Here is a 13,783-nt window from a genome sequence, read left to right on the forward strand (position 1 = left end):
TTTTGCAGACCATATTTTTCTCACCCTTCGTTGCCATGGTTAGTTCAATGAGTGTAATAGGTCTGAGGGATGACAATTAGTCATGTAAAGCAGGAGGATGTTTGTGCTTCTGTTGCCGCCAGCCTGGCTATGCTTTTTGGAAAACAATCAACCTTTGTCCTTTGAAGACCGGTGTGGATGTTCAGCCTGTGCCTTTATTTTGGCAGTGAGAAATGAAGTTGGTGTTGCTGGCTTTTTGCTGAAGCAGGTTGGAGGAAAGACTACTCTTTCACTGCTTTCGTTCCACTTTTTAGATGACTAAGCTACGTAAAGAGTGGCATCTTGCATACTTTGATGGAATCTACTCTGCATACGGAAAGTGGGTATTCGTAGTTTGTCAGTCACCATAGTATTATTATCACTACTTAATATTTGTTTTGTGGTGTTGCCTGGAGTTCCCAATCAGGGACAAGTTCTCCAGTGCTAGGCACTGGGCACAATGAAAAGACAGTTTCTGTCCCAAATATCTTACAAGCTATGGGCTATCCTGGAAAGGAATCATTGCAAGTAATTGTATTTAGGTCCCAGTATAGGGGCTGGTTCTGTTCCCATTGAAATCAACAAGAATTAAGTTGTTCACTTCAATGACGACAGGATCTATCCCTGTTTTCGGTAAACAGACAATTTCAATAACCATTCTAATAGTAGTTTTGTTTTAAAACTTTGATTAAAAACACAATAAAAACAATTAAAATGGATCTATTTAGAAACCTGCTAGATGAAAAGAATGTTGATATTTTCCACAAATATTTTTTTTTTATTTTTCAACCAGCTCTAATAAATATTTATTTTCAGTGGTGTGTGAAATGTTTTGGTATGTGAGAGGATGTAGTAACCAAAATTAAACCTGTAACCTTTGTAAGTACATCTGTATCGCATCCAGGTATTTTTCTAGGCAGTGCTTTTTGAAATTTAAACTCCTTCTGTTTTAAATTTAAATTCCTTTCAGGCAGCTATCTGTTCAATGAGGGGTGTATTAGCTCACACGGAAAATTCTGAAATAGGAACTTGAAATAAACTCGGACTGAAATTTGCATAGGGTTGAAGTGCTTATTCCTAGTTAGTCAGATAATTAGATCAGCTCTTATAACTCCTAAATACTATTCCATAATTCTTACGGAATCTGTTTTATTTGTGTAACAAATGCATATTGATTGATGATAACCCAGTGCTAAGGCTAGTGCATCTTACATCATATATTTAGTCAGATGGGAAATCTGTTTCATGCTGGGATATTGCAATGGCTATTGAACCTTAGAACATCGGATTTCCTTATGCTATTTTATAATCAACATTGGCAGCATCCATAACACACCCCTGCTAGAACATACTCACTTAAGGAGTCTTTAAGAATATTTACCAAAATATGTTTGTTCTATTGCACTTCATCGGCATAATTCAAAACTGATCTTTTAATAACACACAAAGAGAAACATGTAAACGGTTTTCTCTCTAACTGTTCCGTACTCAAGTTTGCTTCAAAGAGACAGTCTACCTTTTCAAAACTTAAATGTAAACTAGATATTTGTAGTAATCCCCAATAATCTAAGATTTGGGCAGGAGTTATTCTGTTTACCAATCAACATCAGGTCCTTGCCAGCTCCCTCTTCTTAATATCTTTGGTTAACAGAAAGAATGTACTATTGTTGTTAAAAAAAAAAAAATAATAATAATACTTAAGCCTTCTAAAATATCCTGTTCAAACCTTGCCTGAATCCTGACTTGATGTAATCCTTTATAAATGCCAATTAACTGTGTTCTCCAACTATCCTTTAGTATATTATTTAGATCCCAGAGGAATCCTACAAAGTATATGCAGGATGGAAATTCTTTTGAATGATACTTCTTCGTATTGAAAGATTTCTGAAGATGGGCCAGATCCTGCTGCTGTTCAAGTCAGTAGGTGTTTTGCCACTGACCTAATGGGATTTGGATCAGCTCCTATTTCTTTAGGACTTGATTTACTGTAAAAGAATCCTAACTTATCATAGATATCATGTTAAATAGAACCAGAGCCTCGTTCTGCTCTCAGTTGCACTAGTTTCAAACTGATGTAATCCTATTGGCTTGTACTAAGCTGTGTCAAATTTACACTCGCATAAGTGAGCGCAGATCAGGACCATTGTGCCAAGAAAGGTTCTTCTCCTCCCCCGCCCCCCAACAACCCTGTTAATTATTGCTGTCAGCAATAAAAAGAAAACAAATAAATTGGAGACTGTGTGCAAGTCATAGGACCAGAACATAAATACGCATGACATGCAAAGGAGTAAATAACACTGATGCTTTCTTTAGAAATGTTCTCAGGCAATACTACTTAACCATGTCTTACAGAAATGACATGAAATACAACTTTACGGGTAAGTCTGCTACTTCACACACATTCTGGAGGGACACCGCTGTGTGTTCAGAGATACTGTCCTCCTAAAGGGAAATTGATGGAAGAACAGTTGGTAGTATTTGTTTTCCCATTAAAGCATAAACAGGAATGTTTTCATTCAAGACCATTTTACAAATTTTTGGATTTGTATTTTTTTCCAATTCAGATGACCCCCTGCAGTGCTGGGAACTCAGACACAATAGCATTGTGATAGTGTGTGGAAAATCAGGTTGTGAAACTACTAACGGAAGTCCAGCTCCACAGCTGGTGTAGGCCAATGCAGTTCCATTGACTTTCCTGGAGTGATGCCAACTTACATGAGCTGAGGATCTGGTCCAGAAGAAGCAAAACCCACCAGTCTAGTTTCACTGGGAAAGCAGAGAGAATTCCCCCCCAAAATAAACACAGAGGATTAAAGAGAAACAAGTACCTTAGAGCCAAATCGTGTTCCCATTATAGTCAATGCAGATTTTCCCATTGATTTTAGTGGGGGGAGGAGTAATGGTCCTGGTCTTGTATACCATCCATCCTACGGTCATACAGACCTGATGTAATATCATCCAAGGGGCTCTGGCTGTCCCACTGCTTGCTCACCAGTGACCTTGGCTTCTCTTCTCTCCCACCTCCCCATATGATTCTTGATCAAAACAAACAAAAACAAGGATACATGAAGAACTTGCAGTAGGCCCCACCAAACCAAATGAGACTTTGAATGAGAAGATTAAAGGAAGTCACAAGATGGGATCACAGATTCACATCTGACAAGGCTAACCTAAGACGTGGGAATTTCATAAACAAACATAGAACATTTCCATTCAAAGGTTTCAGAATCAGATTATTTTAAACATTTATTTAGAAGTTAGGAGAAAAACTTGACCAGTTGAAATCATTCAGTCTGTTGGGACCTGATCCAAAGCCCATGGAAATCAATTAAAAGAATCCCATTTAGTTCAATAGACCTTGGGTCAGGCTCTTAAAAATATAATTACAGAAGATGTAGGTTCTCTAGAACTAAAAGGTGAGTTACTACAATTGAGATCATACTGAGTGTGTGAGATGCTGCAGATATTACTTTTGGAGGACTTTTGTTGTTTTTAATTTAACAAACAAAAATGTTAATCCCACGGTTACGGGTGACCACTCCGTCCTCTGTGCCTAGGCCCAAAATTGTGGGATTTGAATGTTGGCATGCCAAAGAATGCCATTGTATTCTCTTGAGTACAGAGGCTGCAACGAACATCAGAGGTAAAGGGTTAACTTTGGGACATCAAAACTCCAATAAGCATGTACCAAGAACACGCGGCAGCATTGGGAGTGCATTTTTCATGGTGTGTTTAGCCTGTTAGGCAGCAGTAAAGCTTTTTAAAATGTTTTATCTTTCCCCCTGCTTTCATTTACTGATATGATGAAAGTGTGAGTATTGTGGTTCTCAACCAGGGGTACGTGTATCCCTGGGGGTTCTTAGAGGTCTTCCAGGCGGTACATCAGCTCATTTAGATATTTGCCTAGTTCTACAACAGGCAATATAAAAAGCACTAGCGAAGTCAGTACAAACTAAATTTTCATACAGACAATGACTTGTTTATACTGCTCTATATACTATACACTGAAATGTAAGTATAATATTTATATTCCAATTGACTTATTTTATAATTATATGGTAAAAATGAGAAAGTCAGCAATTTTTCAGTAATAGTGTGCTGGGACACTTTGTATTTATATGTCTGACTTTTTTTTTTTTTTTTATAAGCAAGTAGTTTTTAGGTGAAGTGAAAATTGGGGGTACGCAAGACAAATCGAACTCTTGAAAGGGGCACAGTAGTCTGGAAAGTCTGAGAGCCACTGCTATAGGTTCTATAGCGTTCAAGCTGGAGGTCCATGGAGAGCTGGTCACATGGTTCTAGCTTTGCATCCTGCAGGATTAGGGTTAGGTGAGCTTTCTGGTGAGGTGCTAAGTTCTCTCACTGAAGTAACACTGAAGTTGAGGATTTTAATCACCTCACAGGAATGCTGTATAACTCGTAGGGCTGAGCCCACCCTGAAGAGCAAAAGCAGACAGTGTAATTAATTTCATTTAAAAAAAAGAATACTTGTTGCACTAGATTCTGAGTTCAGAGCAGGTACTGTCCTTTGTAAATGACTGAAAAGTGCCTAGCATGTAGTAAGTGCTACTGCAAATAAATAATACTGCTAATAAGGACCGTGACAGTACATAAATACTTTCCTATTACTGTTCTGCATAAGCAATTACTGTCATTGCCACTGGGCTGAAATGCAATCACAAACAGATAGAGATGTGCTGTTTGTTAAGATGTAGTCCGCAGTATGAAAAGTTTGAAAGCCTCTGCTCTAACCCATGCTATTCAGGCATACAGGAAATGTTGCCAACTACTGTTAAACTCTGCAGCCTTTGCTAATGACATAAAAAAACCAGCCGACGTCTTGTAACATAGAGGATAGGTGGTATTTAGATTCAGGATCCTATCCCTACAAGCCTAAACCATCCTTTTTGAGAGATGACAGTGGTTACTTATGGTATAAATAGAAACTCACCTTGAGATCACTGATCAAATTCTATTCGCACTTGGGGCCCACTGAAATCAGTTGGAATTGCAGGTGGTCAACACATCTCAGGATCTGGCCTGCAAATATTGTCCAAGATTCTTAAAATTAGTTTTCTCCTGTATTGTTAGAAACCCAAACACAATACAATGGCTCATGCAGGAGAAACAGAAAATAAAATGCTATCACAAATCAGAGGGGAGGCTTAGAGGTTACACTTCTACCCCGAGATAATGCTGTCCTCGGGATCCAAAAAATCTAACTGCGTTATATTGAACTTGCTTTGATCCACCGGAGCGTGCAGCCCCACTCCCCCGGAGCGCTCCTTTACTGTGTTATATCCAAATTCATGTTATATTGGGCCACGTTATATCTGGGTAGAGGTGTATTTACATGCAAAGCAACACTGACTTAACTAAAGTTAGTTAAAGTGGTGCAAACTAAAGAATTGTCATGTTCATGTCAAGGTGGTTTTGAGGATGAGCTCTCACTCCCTAGGAAATAAATTTATTTATTTATTTATTTATTTAAATGCCTCACATGGCCAGTGTGGTATATTTGCCTTCTCATGGTGGAGATGTTCTTAACTGAAGACGTGGGTTGAAAGGCTGGTGTCTGGCGCCTTATGACTAGGTTGCTCCAAACAGATGGAGCTCATTAGCTGTAGTAGGCATTCCACCTATGAGAAGGGAGTCCAATTTCAAAGTGAGAACATCGGGCCCAGCCAGCTAGTTTGTAGAAGTTGTGCCACGCACACATGCTCTATGGTCTTCATCTTCAGGGAGTATATCGGTACAATGCTAGAGCATCCTCCAGAAGTGATATGAGACTGCTCTGCTCGACAGCTGTGGAAAATGGGAAAAGATTACCCATGCATGTGGCTAAAGAAATGAGCTAAAGAACTATGTGTGGTTCTCCTGAATGTGGGAACAGTGACTGGCAAATCTAGAGAAGTTGCTGAGATCTTGAAAAGAAAGAGTGCATATTGTCTGTATACAAGAGACCAAATGGAAGGGGTTGGAATCCATGAACATCAGGAGAGTTACAACATATGGCTCAGAATCATGGCTCAATAGCAAGTAGGAATAATCAAAGCAGAAATATTACAGGATAAGGCAGTGCAAAGAAAGAGTGACCGGCTAATGAAAGTTAGAATGGCATTGAACAGAAAACAAATATTTCATGTTACATGCAGATACGTACGCAAGTCGTACAATTGAGGAAAAGGAGGAATTCCAGATAGCGCTGGACCAAGTGACAAATGAAGTACCACAAGCTGAGTACTTGATTATCAGAGCAGATCTCAACGGACATGTGGGAGAACACAGTGAGGGCTATGACGATTGTCACAGACGATAAGGCTTTGGAACCAGAAATGAAGTTGGTAGAAAATCTTAAGAGTTAGCTAGAGCCCATGGCCTGTTTGTTGCCAATACATGCTTTGTAAAGAAGGGGAAGCACTTAATTATGTACAAGAGCTGTTCCAATAGGTCCCAGATCAATTTCTTCCTGACAAGAGGAAGAGATCTCAAACACACGAGAGGCTGTAAAGTGATCCCAGGACAGCAGATTGGGGAGCAACATAGATTTCCTTCTAATGGACTTCTGAGTGAAAAGGTTAGTGGGGGACAAAAGACGAGTTGTGGAAGAAAGAATAAAGTGGTGGAGACTCACAGATAGGGAAGTTAGAGATGTAAGGATGAGGTTCTACAGAGATTGGACATGACCAAACTGATGAGGTTTGGGGGAAAATGTCCAAACATATCACAGAACGTTCACAAGCTGCCCATGGCCAGATGAAAAAAGGGAAATTTCTTGGCAAGGAGCTGTGGTAGCGGTCCAACAATCTGCAGATTTAAGTGATGGCAGAAAATAAGAATGGTGAAAGGTTCTGAGAAATACAAGCTGGTAAAGAAAATGCCAAAAACAGCAGCTGGAGAAGCTAAAGGCCAGGCATTTAAAGTGTTATACGCAGGACTACTAATGAAGGAAGGGGAAAAAAGGAATATATATAGATTAGCCAAGATCAGGCAAAGAAGAGCAGAGGACTTGGGAGCTGTGAAGTCTGTCAGAGATTAAAATGAAAGAGTGCTGGTGGAAGATAAGTACCACAACATGTAAAAACCCTTGAGGGAAGTATGCTCAAGCAACAACCTCATAAGATCTATCTCCATGGTGGAGACTCAGACAGCGCTAATGATGATGAAAGTGGGGAAGACAGTGGGATCAGACAGTGTACCAGTTGAGGCATTTAAAGCATTAGGCCATGAGGGAGTGATGGTGAACTTTTTCTGCTTAATTCTCCATCTTGGAAAAATGCCTGATGAATGGAGGAAGAGCACATTGGTCCCTATCTTCAAGTGTAAAGGAGATGTGCCAGAATGTAGTAATTACTGACTCATCAAGTTAATGAGTCACATGATGAAATGGCTGGAGAGAATCATTGAGAAAAGACATCAGGAGGAGCTGGAGCATCAAGTAATCAACAACCAATTCAGGTTTATGCCAGGAAGGTCAACAATGTATGCAAGATTTGTAGCCTGAATATGGCAGCAGATACTCAAGGAATTGAGTGTTGTGGATTTGAAGATTTATGACTGAGTTCCTAGGCAATTGTTATGGTGGTACCTTCTGTCATGCAATCTGCCAGAGGCATATGTTCAGACTATCATGGACACGTACGAGGGTAGCACAACAGTAGAGAGAAGCAGCTGTGTCTACAGTAAGCCTTTCACTGTAAGGATAGGTCTACATCAAGGAACAACCTTTAGCCCATTCCTATTTGTGATTGTAATGGACCACTTGATGCAGAAGGCTAGGGGAGAGATTCCATGCACCATGCTTTTTGCCAATGATAGTTTTTATGCCATGAAGATAAATACAAACTGAAAAAGGGCCTCAAACTATGGAGGGCTGCATTAGAAGACAATGGCTTATGAATCAGGTGACAAAAGACTGAATACATACATTTCAATAAGGGGGACAACAAGAAGCCAATTAACTCTATATCATCTAGCTTTAAGTCTGTGCAACAATTTAAATACCTCACTTCAGTGTTGTGTCATGATGGGAATTTGGTTGTGGATGTTAGAAGCCATCTGAAGTGCATTTTGGTATAAATGGAGGGAATTCTCTGTGATAAGAATATGCCAAGTAAACTAAAGAACAAAGTGTATAAGATCATGATTAAGCCAGCCATGATATACAGTTTAAATGTTGGCCCATGAGGAAGAGAGAAGAACAATTACTTCACACTGCCAAAATGAGTGCTCTGGTGGAATCTGGATAAGATGAGAACTGATAGGTTACACAACTGAACAGTACTAGTCATGATGCACATAGCCCCTATTGCTGAAAAGCTGAGAGAGTATCAGCTGAGATGGCTGGGTCATGTGAGACTACAGGATGTGGGATATGTTGGCCAGAGAGTACATGAGATATAGTCCAGGACAAAGATCACAAGGAGAACCTAGAGAAAGGTGGTTTGAGATACTGAATGAGGGCAAGAAGAAGGCTGGTTTGGAAAATACACTTGGAGATGAAGACTTGATGGGACAAGGTGATCCCCGATTGATGGCACAAGGTGAAGAAGAAGAAGAAGAAGAGTTTAACTTTTGCAAATCCATTTTAAATCCATCTACACTGGGCTTATATCAAATTAAGTTTACATTGATTAGGACAGGTTTTAAGCTAAGCCAAAATAAGCTTCTTTTAAACTAAAATAAGTGAGTCCAAACAAGATTGTTGGGGGTTTTTTTTGGTTTAACCAAATTTGGTTTAAAAAAATGGAAACTGGTGAAACTTCTGTGCATAGACAAGCCCCTAAACAAAAGACTACATTCTGGTATGTCTCCTGGGAAGAGTGCTGGAAAAGGGAGTGGAGCAGAGCAACTAGCCGAAGGTTTTTCTGAACCTTTCTGCCTGTGAAGGGCAAATAAGAAATAGTGGCCCATGGGATGTCAGGGAGCGCACTAAGCAATGGATGCTTCAAAAACAAGCTGCTTCTGCTCATCTGCACCTGCTAGTAGCAGATGTTCAAGGAGCATGGCAAGTTGGCTATGCCCCAACTTTCCTGTCTACCCCAGATATATCTGTGGAATGTCATTGGACACACTAGCTGGCTGACATGGAATTTTAGGAGTAATAGGGGCAAAATTTTGCCTGGATCCTGTGTGTTCTCTACCTACACAGGACTATCCAGAATTCAATCCCAAAAGTTAGTATCCCTCTATCTAGTATCTGAGCACTTTCCATGTAAAACCAATAGCCAAGCCCTGTGTAGGTTTGATGGAATCTCTGGCATTTCTCCCTTTTTGAGTTATAACTGTTGTGTTGAGTTAAATTTTTTACAAATAAATAAACTGTCTAGTTTTGCTACATTAGCTGAATGAAGTCCAAAATGTAAACAACAAGCATAAATGGAGCCATGTAAACTAAGGCCAAGGTTTCCAAATCTGAGCGCCTAAAGTTAGGCCCTAAATGTTTAGCCCGCTAAATAAGAATCCTGACTTTCAAAAATGGTGAGCCAAGCAGCTTCCATTGACTCCAGTTGGAGTGGTGAGTGCTCAACACCTCTGACAACCAGGCCATTAATTTAGATGCCTTAATATGGATTGAGGGAGACTAACTTTAAGATTTCAAATTTGAAAACTTTCAGCTAAATTTGAAGAAGACGTATGTCCCAGTAGTTAGAGTTCTAGCCTTGGACTTGTGAGACCTGCTCATTCACAGACTTCCTCTGTGATCTTAAGTAAGTCACTTAGCCTATCTGTGCCTCAGTTCCCATATGTAAAATGGACATAACAGCACTGCCCTACCTCACAGGAGTGTAGTGAGGATAAACATTCCTCAGAGGGGTGTTGTAGGATTGTGAGGCACTCAGGTGCTATGGGGCCATATAAGTACCACAACGAGGTTATTACATTTTAAAACTTATTTTATTTTAAGGTGCTGCTAATACAGACAGGACATTTTTGTTTGGAAAAATAAGATCTTTATCTTGACATTGTCCCTTTAAATCTACACCTTTGCAGGTCTGTGTGGTGGCCTTAGTGGGAATGGTGATGCTTTGTGTTTCATATCAGCCTGAGGAGAAGACATGTTTCCAGTTTGCCATAAAGGTACAGTATAATTTTTTTTTAATCTTGATATATATAAAATCACAAGCTGCTGTACTGGATAATTTCCCCTTATAAAAGAAAGCCAGATTGTGCTTGAAATTTGCAAAAATGTAACCCTTATATTGGCAGTCTAGAAAATGCCAACAATCAAACAAATGCTTAGGAGGATTTATACTATACCCTGCATATCTGCAGTCTGTGTAAAAGAGGAATTCTAGGTCAAGATGATAAATACTTTATTTTCAGGTAAGAGCCTAATTATCTGCAACATTTTGGGGAATATCAAAGACACTTGGATAAATGGGCTCAAGGGTTCAAAAACTGAGGGGGTTACTGGGTAAGGGGAAACCTCACAGTTATCAGGATAAGCGAGAATTTCATATTAAAGGGATTCAGATAAATAGGGATTTACTGTATCTATTTCTGACATTTTATGATGGATTTCAAGTCCCGCCTAGTATGCAGTTTCCCTCTTACCATAAAATTAGATGCTGACTGCACGTGCATGTGTAAGTTAAAAGGCTTGGGGGAAGACCCCTACTTGCCCACCCACCCACATACCAAAGATATATAGTAAACCCATCTAAACTCTGTAGCCTTTCTTCATATTGTGTCAGGTATCACAGATATTTAGTCAGTGTTCCAAGGATGAAATCCACCCCTATGCATAGGAGCAACACAAGGACTATGCACCACTGATGTCCCATTTAAGTTCTCAAAACAGCACTTGCGTGGTATTTATGGCATCCATTGGCCTCATATTGACCCTCTGCATGAAGATGAATTTCACTCTGAGGCACACCAAATTTTTTCTTCCAGTGGGAGTGTTGTAGCAGCTTTTCTCCAGATTACTTTTATTTCGAAGGCTCTTGTTATTGTGCTGGTGTGAAATAATAAGTGGAAAGAATTAAATGGAAAAGGAAAAGGAATAAAAGTCCAAGGGGAAGATTTGAAAAGACACGGGAGGCAGAGCTACCTGCACCAGATAGCACTTACACGGGTATAAAGTGCGGCTCTGATATCCTTTAGCCCTTCTTCATGGGCTTATAGTTCAAGCTGCCCTAACTCTTAGAAAGGGCTCCCTACTAACTTCTGCAGCGGTTTGGAGTACTTTCTATGGAATCTGACTGGTTTAATCCTTAAGAGTACAGGACTTTCCCATGCAGGACACAATGCATCTTAACTGAGTTGTTGTTTATTTCCCTGACGTGTAACAAAAATATAATTTTCTTATCAGTAAATATTCTAAAACCTTTCCTTCTTTGGGTTCATCATATAGGAAAATGTATGTGACCTACCATTCACTGTACCTAATCAGGGTATGTCACTTCCCCCATTCCTTCCTTTCTCCTTCTATTTAGATAGCAATCAGAGGGCCTGTATATCTCTCAAGGGGTGAAAAACGTTTTTCCGGGGACAAATTCCAGCTCCTTGGCAGAACTCCCTAAGCAGTTGTATTTGTTGTTTTGGAGTTGCCTCTGGGTCTGTCATGTGATTAGCCTGCTGATGGGATCTGTGCACTCACTGCCTTGTGCTCCTTCCCAGGCAGCACTTTCTTTGGACTCACCTTTGATATTTAGAAATGTGTTCATTTTCATCTGTTTGCGAAGGAAATTCCTCTGCAAACACCACGTGAGGATAATAGCTGTTTGTCAATTGCCTAATGCCCCCATATGACTCTGTGCATCTTAGCTGATTGCTACAGGGGCTGCCTGGAGACTTTTGCATTTGAAAGGAAACCTCAGATTTCTTTCATGTATGGCATCATTTTAATTACTGTATTTATTTCGGTGCATAACATGCAAATACATGTGACCATACCAGAAGTACTGTCTAGATTATTTATTGATTTGATGCCATTCTCCATTCACTTTTTGTAGGTGTTGATATCTGCGTGCAGTGCAAATCAATGCAGAATCAGAGCCGTGGTACATACAGGCTTAAAAATTCATGTAATGAGGTCATATTCTACTCTCCATTCCATTCAGTGGGGTTGCCACAGATTTACATCAGGATAATCGATCAAAATTGGTTCCCTCATGAATATCAACATTACTGCAATTATCTGTTGCCATCATGCTTTTCCCTTTAAAAATGTTTACGTCATCTTTTGAAATATTATCACGTGCTCATAAATTACCATATATCTTTGTGTAGAGACTGCCCTCAATTAATAGCTGCCCCCTTTACCATGCAGTTTTTAATAGGAGCTGTCCTCATTTTGTAAATTCACTTTTACTGTGGGCCTTTTACCATGAAAGCTTCAGGGGGAATGTAATTAAATTTAATAAAAGCCACCTTCATTTAGAAATTGCCCTAAGTTTAAGGCTGCAGGGAGAGTCATTAAACTTAATAGAAGCCATGGCGTCTAAATGAAGATCTAGATATCTTGAATTCAGTTATTTTGGGGACAGAAGGAATATATTGCTTTGATATCTCCTATAGCCCTACTATATTTTCCCCCAAACTGACACATGTATGGGAAGATAGATTTACAGTGTGAATCAAAGACAAATATACCCAGAGAGTGGATTTTATCAAAACATACATCCCTAGAGCTTCATGGCAATAAAAAATGCTTATGTATTGATAGTTTGCTTATGGTGCAGAGGTTTAATAAAAATAAAAAATAAAAAAAGCCTCTTTATTTAAAATAACCAATTCCCAACCAGGCCATGTTGCTGACAGATAGGTAAGAAGCCAAGAAAAATAAATGTCTCCATCCTGCTCAGCAAAACCAGAAATGATATTGACACCATGCACAGTTATATTTGAATACATATATTCCCAAAAAGTAGTGTGAGTGCAATACAAAAATTGCCAGATCCAGAACTCAAATGTCAGGAAATTCCATACCATATAATAATCAAAGCTCCACTCCTGCAACCTGAAGTGATTGGAGCTCTGAATGATCTCACAGGGATATCAGAATTCCATCCACATGGAGCAGATTTCAGGACCAGGCCCCAAATAATTACATTTCCCTCTGGGACTAAAGAAGGACTCTATCCTTGTTATTCCATGCAAGTGGCAGCCTTAGAGAGTAATGGCAACTTAACTTCCTTCTGTGCCTTTGAAATCTTCTCTTTTACCTTCCTGGGCCAGAATTCCAAAGGGGCCTCTGTGTGAGGCACAAATTTACTCTCATAAGTTTGTGTACCTGTTTTGTAGTAATCATTATTTTCCACATGGAACCTCAGATGAGTTCAAGCAAAGTGCCCTTGCAGTCCCCACTCAGGTTATTAGACACCTAGCTCCCCAATATGCCTGCACGAGTCCGATTCTTTTCTGTGTGCAAAACATAGCCATATGTAGATGCATGCACAAAGTCGTTCCTGTAATTTTAAGAGACCCTTTATGTCAGTGGCATAATGACAGCACTTTTGTATGCACCACCGCTTGCCATTAAATATTTGAGGCTAGCGCCTCAGCTGGTGTAAATCGCTGGGGCTCCATTGACTTCAGCAGAGCAACACCAAGTTACCTTACCTGAATATGTGGCTGTTGCAACTCTAGTCAAAGCGGCATGAACAATACCATAAAAGTGCACCCTGCTCCATTAAGCATGCAGCTTTGTAAAAAGTTAGACTCCTTGATATTATTTTTAACAGGTCTGTTCTAAAAATTATATTCCAACCCTCATATGAAGTAAGTAAAATATGCCTTTGGAGGGCTGATGTACTTG

General features: G+C 39.7%; 1 protein-coding gene across 2 annotated transcripts in view; it reads left to right on the forward strand.

The window, feature by feature from the left end:
- SSPN (sarcospan) overlaps nt 1–13,783 on the forward strand; it is a 33,448-nt gene that overhangs the window by 11,764 nt on the left and 7,901 nt on the right. For both annotated transcript variants that reach the window (XM_054037134.1, XM_054037143.1), the window contains exon 2: nt 10,012–10,098. In XM_054037134.1, coding sequence (XP_053893109.1) covers nt 10,012–10,098 — 87 coding nt within the window. The remainder of the gene's footprint in view (nt 1–10,011; nt 10,099–13,783) is intronic.

Source organism: Malaclemys terrapin, chromosome 1 (assembly GCF_027887155.1).
Source record: "Malaclemys terrapin pileata isolate rMalTer1 chromosome 1, rMalTer1.hap1, whole genome shotgun sequence".
Classification (NCBI taxonomy): domain Eukaryota; kingdom Metazoa; phylum Chordata; order Testudines; family Emydidae; genus Malaclemys; species Malaclemys terrapin.